Source organism: Bufo bufo, chromosome 1, assembly GCF_905171765.1.
Source record: "Bufo bufo chromosome 1, aBufBuf1.1, whole genome shotgun sequence".
In the NCBI taxonomy this organism is placed as follows: domain Eukaryota; kingdom Metazoa; phylum Chordata; class Amphibia; order Anura; family Bufonidae; genus Bufo; species Bufo bufo.
Genome location: NC_053389.1, coordinates 382,952,329 through 382,966,002, shown reverse-complemented (window position 1 = coordinate 382,966,002; position 13,674 = coordinate 382,952,329). Strand labels below are relative to the sequence as shown.

The window sequence follows — 13,674 nt, the reverse complement described above, 5'->3', positions numbered from 1 at the left end:
TCCTTCCAAAATGGGGTCACTTGTGGGGTAGTTATACTGCCCTGGCATTTTAGGGGCACGAATGCTTGAAGTAGTTTTAAATCAAAATGTGTAAAAAATGCCTTGTGAAATCCGAAAGGTGCTCTTTGGAATGTGGGCCCCTTTGCCCACCTAGGCTGCAAAAAAGTGTCACACATCTGGTATCACCGTACTCAGAAGAAGTTGAGCAATGTGTTTTGGGGTGTCTTTTTACATATACCCATGCTGGGTGAGAGAAATATCTCGGCAAAAGACAACTTTTCCCATTTTTTTTTTTATACAAAGTTGGCATTTGACCGAGATATTTATCTCACCCAGCATGGGTATATGTAAAATGACACCCCAAAACACATTGCCCAACTTCTCCTGAGTATGGCAATACCAGATGTGTGACACTTTTTTGCAGCCTAGGTGGGCAACGGGGCCCACATTCCAAAGAGCACCTTTCGGATTTCACAAGGCATTTTTTACACATTTTGATTTCAAACTACTTCTCACGCATTCGGGCCCCTAAAATGCCAGGGCAGTATAACTACCCCACAAGTGACCCCATTTTGGAAAGTAGACACCCCCAGGTATTTCGTGATGGGCATAGTGAGTTCATGGAAGTTTTTATTTTTTTGTCACAAGTTAGTGGAATATGAGACTTTGTAAGGAAAAAAAAAATAATAAAAAAAAAATCATTATTTTCCGCTAACTTGTGACAAAAAATAAAAATTTCGATGAACTCACTATGCCCATCAGCGAATACCTTAGGGTGTCTACTTTCCGAAATGGGGTCATTTGTGGGGTTTTTCTACTGTCTGGGCAGTGTAGAACCTCAGGAAACATGACAGGTGCTCAAAGTCAGAGCTGCTTCAAAAAGCGGAAATTCACATTTTTGTACCATAGTTTGTAAACGCTATAACTTTTACCCAAACATTTTTTTTTATTTTTATCAAAGACATGTAGAATAATAAATTTTGAGAAAAATTTATATATAGATGTTGTTTTTTTTAAAAAAAATTTACAACTGAAAGTGAAAAATGTCATTTTTTTGCTAAAATTTCGTTAAATTTTGATTAATAAGAAAAAAAGTAAAAATGTCAGCAGCAATGAAATACCACCAAATGAAAGCTCTATTAGTGAGAGGAAAAGGAGGTAAAATTCATTTGGGTGGTAAGTTGTATGACCGAGCAATAAACGGTGAAAGTAGTGTAGTGCAGAAGTGTAAAAAGTGGTCTGGTCATTAAGGGGGTTTAAGCTGGGGGGGGTTGTGCAGAACAACCTGAGGTGGAAATCTGGGGTGTACAATTATTACTGGTTTACAGTATGATTGGTATGACTGAGCTATGAACGTTTCAAAAATGACCCTTTTAGATGTGCCAATTATCGTTGACAAAATTGTATTTTTCATAACATATTCCATAGTTCGGAAAGCAGACAGTTGCCTTTACACCCACGGTGTAATCGCGCATGCACTGACCAAGTCCTGTTTACATGTATGAAATCGTTAACGTCCAGTTATGATTTTTGTGCCCACACAAACGATCGAACCAACGAGAAATCTACCGATTGTCTCTCTATCGTTCATTGCTTTTACACTGCTCGATAATCGTGCAGTTTCACTCGATGTAACGATAATTGCCTCATGTAAAGGTAGCTTTAGTCCACAAGGGTTAGGCCAGTAAACTGTGGGTGTGCAAAGGCTGTGGTCCATGAGCCCTGGTGCGACACAGGGTCACTGCACTACTCTATACAATAAGTGATGGCTGAAGGGGCACACACAAACTTGTGTTCAGTCATAGAACTGTTATATATATGGCTGCAGTGTATTAGAGTGCAGGATACAATGGCTAGTGTATACTGCAGGCTTATAACGCCGCTCAGCTTGTCACCATTGTACCTGAAATGGTGGATTTTTAAATTTGAAAGATTTCTTCGTTCCCGCCCGATTATCTTGCTATTCCTGGTGACATCACACGTCAGGCCTCGCCCACTGTTCCCTCAGCCAATCGCCGTCGCCATCTAGGATTCTCCGCCCTTTTCAGGAAGCTCCGTGATAACGGAGTATATAGGGTCTTAAAAACAGAACAAAGCTGGGAGCGGACCCGGGATTATCCGGGCCTAAAGAACTACATGGTGTAGGCAGGCGGGCACTGGCAAGGGTCGCAAGCAGTGGGCACTGCTGGGGTGGGTGTGTGACTTGTGGGCGTGTTTAGGGTGGAGCCAGCTGACTGCTTGGTCTTAGTTACATTGTGTAGGAAAATAGTGTCTAGATCTCTGGTAGAATCCGAACGAGCCCAGTTTCTCCGGTCGCAGAGTGTCCCTGACTGGGCCTAGTGAGGTCAGAGCTTGGGATCCCTCCGTGCAAAGGACGCGTCCATAGAGCAGTAAGAAGCTGGGTAGGCCAGGGCCCTTACGTGACAGCCAGAGTCTCTAGTGCCAGATCCCAGCCAGCTATGGAACAGCTGCCCACCAACCTGCAGGTCCTGCTCCAGGCCGCCGAGTATGTGGAGCGGAGGGAGAGAGGTAAGGAACAGGGGCCAAATCTGGTCCCCTCCCGTGTTTACTTCGCTATGGAGGCTTGGTGTCACATTACACACAGCTGATGCTCCATGGAAGGTGACTGCGCCTGGCAGGAGGTTACCCAGCTATGGCATCACTACCTGTTGTCCTATGCGGGTTCTGGAGGCCTTTGTCATTACCAGGCCCTCTCCCAGCTGCTACATCTTCATTGTCTAGGCCACATACCATTTACCAGTATATTCTGTATATGTGGTTACAAGATGCATAAATAGACTTGACATAAGGCCGTGTTCACATCTGCATCGTCGGGGGCCTCCATAGTTGATGCTGTCAAAACATGGGATAACATAGCACAGATTGCTGTGCTATCTGTTAAATTGCAGAGCCATATGATTGGTCGCTTTGGGCAACTAACGCGGTTTTCCCTTACACCAGATTGATAATGCTTCCCCAGTGATTCCCAGTGTTCATATTCCATATTTATGTTCTGCTTGAGGAGCCCTTCACCCATTGGGAGGCTTGATCAAATATAGTTTCTCTCTTTCCAACACCCTTGGTCAACGATTCTAGCGCTGAATTCCAAAAAGCACCCCAAGACCAAGTTTCAGTAGGATAAAGTGAGAGCTTTGCGCTCTCATTTTTGGTTGGCACACCATTTTGGTTTCTCCACAAGAGAAGATCCTTTACGGTGTTCACCTGTCATCTACAAGATATGGCGTGAATATCCAACAGATGCCGGTCAACCCTGCTGCTTCCACAGAAGTGAATGGAAAGAGCTGTGCATGTGCCGCCACCTTGCCATTCACAACGGAGCCCCATTCTTGAGATCGGAATGCGTCCCAGAAGTGGAACCCATGCCGATTGGACGTTTATAGCATAGTCCATTTCCAGGACTGACAGGCTCCTCTTAGCCAGAATTGATCTGTGATGCTACGTGTTCCAGCCTGACCCCAGCTCTCATGACGCTGGGTGTACAGGACAGCAGACCTGCATTTGAGCTGTAACTTGCAGCATTATAGATCATTAACCTTGGGTGGTTGGGGGAAATTTGGCAGCTTTCCCGACAACACACTAACTGTATGAAGCAGCAACAGGGTTTAAAGGGAACCTGACATCACTATAATGCCTCCTCAACCCCCCGCAGTACCTCCTAGCTATAGTCGTCAATGACAACTCGTCATGTCTCCAATAATGTTTTTGCCAGTTTCATCCGATGAAAACCTTTGGCAAAAAAACAACTTTATTCCTCCGGGAGGCGTATTCAAATTGGATGCTTGAAGTCAAAGGGGCAGCGTTCTTGCCGCTCGAAATCAAGCTAGCTGCGCCCCCGCCCTGGCTCTTTTGTCCTGATTGGCGGCTCAGTGCTTTTTTTTTTTTTTTCCATCAGACGCGATGTGCCTGAGATCCCACACACGTGCCTTTCAGTTTCAGTATCTGCATGCTGAGCTGATCTTCAGTTTACCTGGCTTCAGAGGCTCACTGCGCAGGTGCCAGCTCCCTGGAGTGATCCTCTGAAGCCAAGAACACTGAAGATTGGCTCACCTCACAAATGGGGGGGGGGGGGGGGGGGGGGGGGGGGGGGGGGGGGGGAATTAATTCTAAGTAATTATAATGGAGTATGGCTGTCGGTCACCACCAGGCTTCTACCATGATTGCACAGCTTGTACATATAAGCTTTCTATGACGTATGTGTGTGTGTGTCAGTTTGCACCAGGAAATTGAAATATAATTTTCAATTATCCTTATTTATGAAAAAGGACACCAATTTTGTATATGCAGGTTTGGACTACAATAGAGGCTATAGCTCAGGATCAGTACAAGATAAAAAAAATATGATGGGAAGAATTGGTGTAGCTTAATAGATGTTAGACCTTTTACTATTTATTACCCCACCTCATGGCTGCTTTGTTCCTAAAAAAATAAAAATAAATGGTGTAAACAATAAATTTGTGTAATTTGTAACTCCATAGCTGATATATAATTTTCTAGTCACTTTTCAAAACTGTCAAAGGTGCAAGAATGATCAAAACACGTAATAAATATGGTGCACGGATCCAGAGTAATTCTGTATATAAATGGTAGTCATGTGTGGGCATCCAGTTATACACGTGCCCACCATGCACCATATTGTATGGTGGTTAAAAAAATTGAAATAAGTTACTGTTTCTTTCATTACAGAAGCAGAACATGGCTATGCTTCAATACTGCCCTGTGATACTGCTACGCCCGGTAGGAGAAAACGCCAGAGGACCACCAGCAACCCTGACAGTGTTAGGTAAGAGTCGGATGACAGGGCAGTAAGTATCTGTTGGCACACAGTGTTAAAGTGTACACTGATTTGCTCATTGAGGGTCATTTACTAATGTATTTACACCACAATAGTGGCACACGTCACGTGCACAATAATGTGTGAATTTTGAACCTTCTTGCCCCTTTTCTAAAGTGGCGATAAAGGAAGCAGGGCTTAGCGCAGCCCACCAGATTTAATATAACTTGTGCCAGAAACTGGCGGAGACTTCAGTTTATGATGCATCTAATTAATAAAGCTGCCTCTTAATAAATTAGGCGCATCTCACTCTATTGCAGAGAGATCAAGACTGACATATGGGAACACTGGGCTTGATAAGTGTCCCGGAGTTTAGTCATTGTCTCTTCTCAAGTGTCAGTTCCACATAGATGTGGGGTACATCCACAGGCTGCACTGTGTGAGCAAGGATATACAAAGATGGATGGATAGATACACGCTATGGATGGATACACACACGTAATGGATGGATATACGTGATGGATGTATGGATAGATTCATACACGTGATGGATGTATAGATGGATACACGTGATGGATAGATAGATACACACACGTGATGTATGGATAGATACACGGGATAGATGTATGGATGGATACACGGGATGGATAGATACATGTGATGGATAGTTTTCCTCCCATCCCGCTTCGCAAGGAACAGACCTGAAGTTTTTACTGTTTGAACTTTAGTACAGAAGTCCTGAAATAGAGGGAGTCATATGAATTTCACTGATGGAAAGAGCATGATCTAGTACCTACTTGCATAGAAAAGGTGATAGAAATGTCCATGTTTCTTTTATTATTTTATAAAAAAAAAGTGATATTCAAGATGGCCAAGCAAAAAATCAGAACCTTCAAAGAAGCATGTCAATAACTACAGTACACGTCAGAATATGGGGAAAATCTACTAATCCTATAGACAGAGTATTCTTACCTAGGCCTGCACAGTATTACAGTGGCTCGGGATAGATGATAAATCTGGTGCAGGGATAGACGCTTCTCTAGCTTTATACCAAACTAGCAGAAGGACCCAGCTTTGCACGGGTATATTTAATCTATTTCATTTAATGTTTGTGTATGTCATTAAAAGATATTGACAGTATCCCCCTTAACAGTGACCTCTTCAGCAACCCGCCCCTTAACACTGACCTCCATAGTGGATCGTCCCCTTATCAGTGACCTCCACAGCATCCCGCCCCCTTAATAGTGACCTCCATAGCGGACGACCCTTCAATAGTTACCTCCACAGTACCCCATCTCCTTAACAGTGATTTCCACAACACCCCGTCCCCTTAACAGTGGCCTCTATAGCAATCTGCCCCTTAATACTGACCTCCATAGGACCATCCCCTTATCTGTGACCTCCACCGCATCCTGCCCCTAGGGTGGCCAGAGGTCCGGTTTTAGGCCGGACAGTCCGGCACAGTGCCTGGACGGACATAGGGATGTTCTTTTGAACAGCTCACTCTCAGACAGCAGCACTGTGCTGTCTGAGCATGAGCTGCAGGGAGAAAGTCACCCTCCCTCGATCCCCTGCAGCTGACAGAAATTTATTTTTACCTCCAATTTTTCAATCCCCGTCGGCTGTGGAGTGGGAGGGGGCGTGGCTTTGTAGGACCTGGGGGCAGGGGTTTTTAAGTCCAGATTTTGAGGGTGGCCTGAATGGCCACCCTACCTGCCCCTGAACTGTGACCTCCACAGCACTCCGCTCCCTTAAAGGGGTTCTGCACTTTGTTTTAACTGATGATCTATCCTTTGGATAGATCATCAGCTTCTGATCGGCGGGGGTAGCAAGGGATGTGTATACCAAGTTTCATTGAAATTGATGGTTGCGTTTTTGAGTGATCGTGGAACATACATACGCCCTTCTTTATATATATATATATATATATATATATATATATATATATATATATATATATATAGATATATAGATATATATATATATATAGATATATAGATATATATATATAGATATAGATATGTTGATTTGACTTACTTTACAACAGAATTTTTCACTACAGTTTTCATTCCCCGTTTCTGTTAAGCCATGTCCCCACATTAGGTCTTTCTAAAACTAGATGCCTCAGTTTACTACATCTAGGTGCACTCGCATTAGTAAATGTGGGCCTATCTGCTTGTGTGACGTTCCTCTTAGCCAATGCCTGTATGGTAGGTTCAACCTTTTCCCTAATCTTCTATTGCCTAGAAACACATTTTTGTCTACGATACTTCTGCTCAATAGTTTAAGGCCTTGTGCACACGAACGTATTTTCTTTCCGTGTCCATTCCATTTTTTATTTTTTTTAGCGGACCGTATACGGAACCATTCATTTCAATGGGTCTGCAAAAAAAGGAAGGTACTCCGTGTGCATTCCGGTCCGCAAAAATATAGAACATGTCCTATTATTGTCCGCATTACGGAAAAGGATAGTACTGTTCTATTAGGGGCCAGCTGTTCCATTCCGCGGACCGCAAAATACATACGGTCGTGTGCAAGAGGCCTAACAGTTTTTCTTTCCTCTCATGTACTTTCAGGTCTGTCCACAATGAGCTAGAGAAACACCGGTGAGTGACTCAATCGTTTTATATTGGTTACATTTCTTAAATTATAATAAGCAGAATGGAAGTCCCGTGTTAAAGTAATCCACTGGATCCAAAATTCTGACAAAAAGTAATATCAGGTGTACAGCCTTGGTAAGAAAAGAGTTGCAGGGGATTTCGTATATTTAAAGTAGAAATACCGGCTCACTATTTCTGCGGTTGACTTTTCGTATATTGTCAGTTACTGAGAAATATAAGTCTTCAATATTTTTGCTTATCCCCTAAAAGTGGTTTTCCGTGATACTGTTACGGTATATCCGTGCTTAGTATGTCATAAGCGTGATTGGTGGAGATCAAACTACTGGAAACCCACCACCACTGTACTTGGGAATGTACTCCCAGTATGGCAGGTACTGAAACAACCAAGAGTGGCAACACACTGAGATTAGTGACGTTCTAGCAGTCAGCCAATCCTCAGAACCTCTTATGTATGTTGCTATTTTGTAAGATGTCTGAGGTACAAACGATTCATTCAGCAATTCTGTTTCTAGGAGAGCTCAGCTGCGGAGATGTCTGGAACAATTGAAGCAGCAAGTTCCTCTAAGTGTGGATACGTCCCGTCATACAACTCTCAGCCTCCTGCACAGAGCCAGACAGCACATCAAAGTGAGTCAATGCACATGGAAAATAAACTGAATCACTCTATTAGGGCTTGTTCACACGACCGTTGCCGTATTGCAGACCGCATATGCGGATCCGCAATAAACGGACATTGTTCTGTGTGCATTTCGCATCACTGATGCGGACCTATTGACTTGAATGGGTTCGCAAATCCGGAGATGCGGAACGGAAGCACTAAGGAGTGCTTCTGAGGGGTTCTGCTCCGCACAAAAATAGAACATGTCCTAACTTTTTGCAGAATGGAGGGATGCGGACCCATTCAAGTTGAATGGGTCTGGATCTGTCCCGTAGGCCTCACGAATGTTCTCCGTGCATTGCGGACCGCAAATTGCGGCCCCAATGCACGGAACGGAACCCATACGTTCGTGTGAACAAGCCCTTAGGGTACTTTCAGACTTTTCTTTCCATGTTTTTTAATGCAGTGAGATATTACTTTTAAATTCATTACAGATGAGGGCTTTTTATGTCATAGGTTTTGCTCTAGTAACGCTTTTCGCTTGGGCATCTCTATAGGAATTAAAAATGCAGGTTTTAAAATATTGTAATAAAATAAATGTCTATATAGTACAGGCCAGGGCCGGATTAACGTAGGGGCGGATAGAGCTGCAACTCCAGGCCCCTGCATGAAAATAGGCCCAGCAGCCCGCATAGGCCAACCGGAGCTAGGCCCGCATAGGCCGCCTCGCTGAGGTTGTCTGGCGGCCGCCCCGCAACCCTTTAGTAGGATCGAACCGTGCCGACTGTCAGATGATGACAGGGCCGGCGCGCAAGGATAAATCTCCCAGGCCGGCCCTTTACAGAACTCACCAGGACAGTGACAGCTGACAGATCAGGTCAGGTGACAGGTCAGCTGTGCACGCCGCGCTGCGTCGTCACGTCAGACTCATTCAGATATATCATTCAGGAGCATGGAAAAGCTAGGTGACAATTTCTCATCTAGGTTTTCCATGCTCCTGAATGGCATATCTGCTTATAACAGATCAGGTATTATAAACAGATATGCCTAAAGGCAGATTTGCCATTCAGGAGCATAGCATGGAAAAGTTAGGTGAGAAATTGTCACCTAGCTTTTCCATGCTCCTGAATGGCAGATCTGCATATAATAGCTTGGCTATTATAAACATGTATGCATATAAGCAGATATGCCATTCAGGAGCATGGAAAAGCTAGGTGACAATTTCTCATCTAGGTTTTCCATGCTCCTGAATGGCATATCTGCTTATAACAGATCAGGTATTATAAACAGATATGCCTAAAGGCAGATTTGCCATTCAGGAGCATAGCATGGAAAAGCTAGGTGAGAAATTGTCACCTAGCTTTTCCATGCTCCTGAATGGCAGATCTGCATATAATAGCTTGGCTATTATAAACATGTATGCATATAAGCAGATATGCCATTCAGGAGCATGGAAAAGCTAGGTGACTATTTCTTGCCTACCTATCTTTTCCAAGCTCCTCAATGGCATATCTGCTTATAATAGATTAGCTTTTATAAACACATATGCCATTCAAGAGCATGGAAAAGCTAGACGTGAATAGCTTTTTCATGCTCCTGAATGACATATCCAGCAGCACTAGTTAACTCCTTGGGGGGTGGCTATAAATAATACAGCCATCTATATAGATGGCTGTATATTTAAACTGTGGCCAAAGATGTACACTTAGGCCTCTTTCACACTACAGTATGTCGATTTCAGTGTTTTGCGTTCCGTTTTTCATGGATCCGTTTTTTTGTTTCCGTTTCGTTTTTCTGTATGGCATATACAGTATACAGTAATTACATAGAGAAAATTGGGCTGGGCATAACATTTTCAATTGATGGTTCCGCAAAAACCGGAACAGATATGGAAGACATATGGATGCATTTCCGTATGTGTTCCGTTTTTTTTGCGGACCCATTGACTTTAATGGAGCCACGGAACGTGATTTGCGGCCAAATCTAGGACATGTTCTATCTTTCAACGGAACGGAAAAACGGAAACGGAATGCATACGGAGTACATTCCGTTTTTTTTGCGGAACCATTGAAATGAATGGTTCCGTATACGGACCGTTTACGGAACGCAAAAAGGAAAAAAAAAAAACGGTAGTGTGAAAGAGGCCTTAGGCTAAGTTCACACAGCAGATTTTTCACACGCAAACCCGTGCGTAAATCTGCTTCAAAATTACGCATGAACTTTAGTCCAATAGACTTGAATGGGATTACGCAGACCCGTTCACACTTTAAACTTTATGCATGCGTATTTTCACATGTGTAATTTTGCGTAAATTCACACTTTATTTGTGCTATAAAAGTTGCTCTGCGTTGCGTTTTCATTTTCTATAAAAAAGGCCCATTAAAATCTTCTGCACCAGGCCCATGATGCTCTTAATCCGGCCCTGGTACAGGCCTTCAGGTTTGTGCATAGATTTAAAGGGGTTGTCCACTTCCCCCTGAAGTGAATCTCCGTACAGTATTATTCTGAAGTTTTGAACAAAGCGACTTTGGATGAAGGATCCGAAGCTCGCTTCACTAAACACTACTTGCAATGTTTGAGTTTTCTTTAAAATCCCATATTCAAGTGGACCATATAGCTACACCCTTTGTGTTTTCAGGCAAGCAATCGAATTATGTTACAGTATATGTGATTGTTTCTAATCCATCGCAGAAACTGGAGGATCAGGAACTGAGAGCCAAAAATCTGAAAGAAAAACTGAGGTCAGAACAACAGAAGCTACGACAGAGACTAAAACAGCTACTACCCTCTAGTAGTACTGAACGCATAAGAGCTGACAGTCTAGACTCCTCCACCCTTTCATCTGAGCGGTCAGACTCTGACCAAGGTGGGTCCCAGTGTTGTGGATGAGGTTGGATTGTGGTAAAAATCCTGGATGCTGAATTAAATTATATCTTTTTTTTTTTTTTTGCAGAGGATTTGGAAGTAGATGTGGAAGGAGTCATCTTGGGAGCCAATGATGGGGACCTGTTTGTTTCATTTAGTGCTGGCATGGAGCACAGTTACTCTACTCCAGCTCATGCCTGGCTATGACAACAATGATGATGATGTGAACAGCAATAACAGCTTTATGAAGAATTTTAACTAGCATATTTAACTTCCAAAATGCCATATCCCTTCAAGGATCTTCCCGTGAAGGTGGAGTCAAGTCATTATTTGGATCACACTTTCCTTCTTGTGGAAAGATAAATCCAGTTTGTTTTAGTTTTTTTTTTTTTTTTCCCCCCCCCCCCCCCCCAAAAAAAAGCAAAAAAAATTTGCATGGTGGTAATCTTCAAATGATACCAAACTTGACATCCTCCATAAGCATAACTACGTGGATAAACTGCAGCCACGTGCTATGCTGTGGATGGTACACCTGGATGGGATTCTCTTCAGGCCTCAGCAGAAGCCTTGGTGCTATGTAACCAGCACCTTACGTGTTCACATAACTTATTGTACATACATAGCTGCTGTGCACTGGTTGCACTGCGCTCCTGGACTTATCAGAAGCACTTTGTTATGCGTGCACTTAAAGGACCACCATGTAAAGAACTATGAATATATTTTTTATTCTTCATAAAAGGTCTAGGACACCCTGCCGCAGGACTTAAAAGAAGAAAGCATTTTGTGAGATTTCAATCAATGGATTCTCCAGTCTCACATTTTATGTCCAGTAATATGACAAAATGGATGCTTTCAGCTGAAACAAATGCAGAAATATATCTCTGGGAGGTTTAATGTTTACATGACTATTACATTGTAAAAAGTCAGAACTCACATGCACTTGCTGAAGAAGAGAAGCTTCTCGATTGAGCGGCCTTAGCTGATCTTCTCTTGGCACAGCACAAGCTTTCAGTTGGAAGCTCCTCCACTTCTGACAGCAGTAGGGTCTGGTCGTTACAGCCCCCGATTTAAGATGAGCAGCTTTCTTACATTCCTAAGCCCAAGCACTACTTGTAATGTGAGTGTTTGACTTGGGCAGAGGTGAACCCCTCAGACTAAGCATTATTTTATATTGTAACTTCTATTTTAGTAAATGTGTTTTTTGTTCTGTAGAAATGCTTGTCCTTTCTCTTTCCTATTGCAAAATTAGATTTCACACAGAGGTTGTACTAAATAATGGTTGGAAAAACAAACCCACAGGCACTATGTAAGGGATCTACAATGTGCAGCATAATCTAGTCGTGGCCAAAAGTTTTGAGAATTACATAAATATTGGAAATTGGAAAAGTTGCTGCTTAAGTTTTTATAATAGCAATTTGCATATACTCCAGAATGTTATGAAGAGTGATCAGATGAATTGCATAGTCCTTTGCCATGAAAATTAACTTAATCCCAAAAAACCTTTCCACTGCATTTCATTGCTGTCATTAAAGGACCTGCTGAGATCATTTCAGTAATCGTCTTGTTAACTCAGGTGAGAATGTTGACGAGCACAAGGCTGGAGATCATTATGTCAGGCTGATTGGGTTAAAATGGCAGACTTGACATGTTAAAAGGAGGGTGATGCTTGAAATCATTGTTAACCATGGTGACCTGCAAAGAAACGCGTGCAGCCATCATTGCGTTGCATAAAAATGGCTTGACAGGCAAGGATATTGTGGCTACTAAGATTGCACCTCAATCAACAATTTATAGGATCATCAAGAACTTCAAGGAAAGAAGTTGAATTCTTGTTAAGAAGGCTTCAGGGCGTCCAAGAAAGTCCAGCAAGCGCCAGGATCGTCTCCTAAAGAGGATTCAGCTGCGGGATCGGAGTGACACCAGTGCAGAGCTTGCTCAAGAATGGCAGCAGGCAGGTGTGAGCGCATCTGCACGCACAGTGAGGCCAAGACTTTTGGAAGATGGCCTGGTGTCAAGAAGGGCAGCAAAGAAGCCACTTCTCTCCAAAAAAACATCAGGGACAGATTGATCTTCTGCAGAAAGTTTGGTGAATGGACTGCTGAGGACTGGGGCAAAGTCATATTCTCAGATGAAGCCTCTTTCCGATTGTTTGGGGCATCTGGAAAAAGGCTTGTCCGGAGAAGAAAAGGTGAGCACTACCATCAGTCCTGTGTCATGCTAACAGTAAAGCATCCTGAGACCATTCATGTGTGGGGTTGCTTCTCAACCAAGGGAGTGGGCTCACTCACAATTTTGCCCCAAAACACAGCCATGAATAAAGAATGGTACCAAAACACCCTCCAACAGCAACTTCTCCCAACAATCCAACAACAGTTTGGTGAACAACAATACATTTTCCAGCACGATGGAGCACCGTGGCTCGGGGACTAAAACGTTGACATTTTGGGTCCATGGCCTGGAAACTCCCCAGATCTTAATCCCATTGAGAACTTGTGGTCAATCCTCAAGAAGCGGGTGGACAAACAAAAACTCACTAATTCTGACAAACTCCAAGAAGTGATTATGAAAGAATGGGTTGCTATCAGTCAGGAATTGGCCCAGAAGTTGATTGAGAGCATGCCCAGTCGAATTGCAGAGGTCCTGAAAAAGAAGGGCCAACACTGCATATACTGACTCTTTGCATAAATGTCATGTAATTGTCGATAAAAGCCTTTGAAACGTATGAAGTGCGTGTAATTATATTTCACTACATCACAGAAACAACTGAAACAAAGATCTAAAAGCAGTTTAGCAGCAAA

At 43.1% G+C, this 13,674-nt stretch overlaps 1 protein-coding gene across 1 annotated transcript; it reads left to right on the top strand.

The window, feature by feature from the left end:
- Positions 1–1,665: 1,665 nt before the first annotated feature.
- Positions 1,666–12,086, top strand: MXD3 (MAX dimerization protein 3). The gene is made up of 6 exons (XM_040405403.1): positions 1,666–2,529; positions 4,705–4,801; positions 7,369–7,398; positions 7,926–8,040; positions 10,703–10,877; positions 10,965–12,086. The coding sequence occupies exons 1-6, from the start codon at positions 2,460–2,462 to the stop codon at positions 11,081–11,083; spliced, it is 606 nt and encodes a 201-aa protein (XP_040261337.1). The 5' UTR covers positions 1,666–2,459; the 3' UTR covers positions 11,084–12,086.
- The last annotated feature ends 1,588 nt before the right edge of the window (positions 12,087–13,674 follow it).

Excerpts from the sequence above, each read along its gene's own strand:
- MXD3 (XM_040405403.1), top strand. The coding sequence starts at position 2,460 with ATGGAACAGCTGCCCACCAACCTGCAGGTCCTGCTCCAGGCCGCCGAG. Across the intron at positions 2,530-4,704 it reads TGTGGAGCGGAGGGAGAGAG|AAGCAGAACATGGCTATGCT; the intron begins GTAAGGAACAGG and ends CTTTCATTACAG. Across the intron at positions 7,399-7,925 it reads AATGAGCTAGAGAAACACCG|GAGAGCTCAGCTGCGGAGAT; the intron begins GTGAGTGACTCA and ends TTCTGTTTCTAG.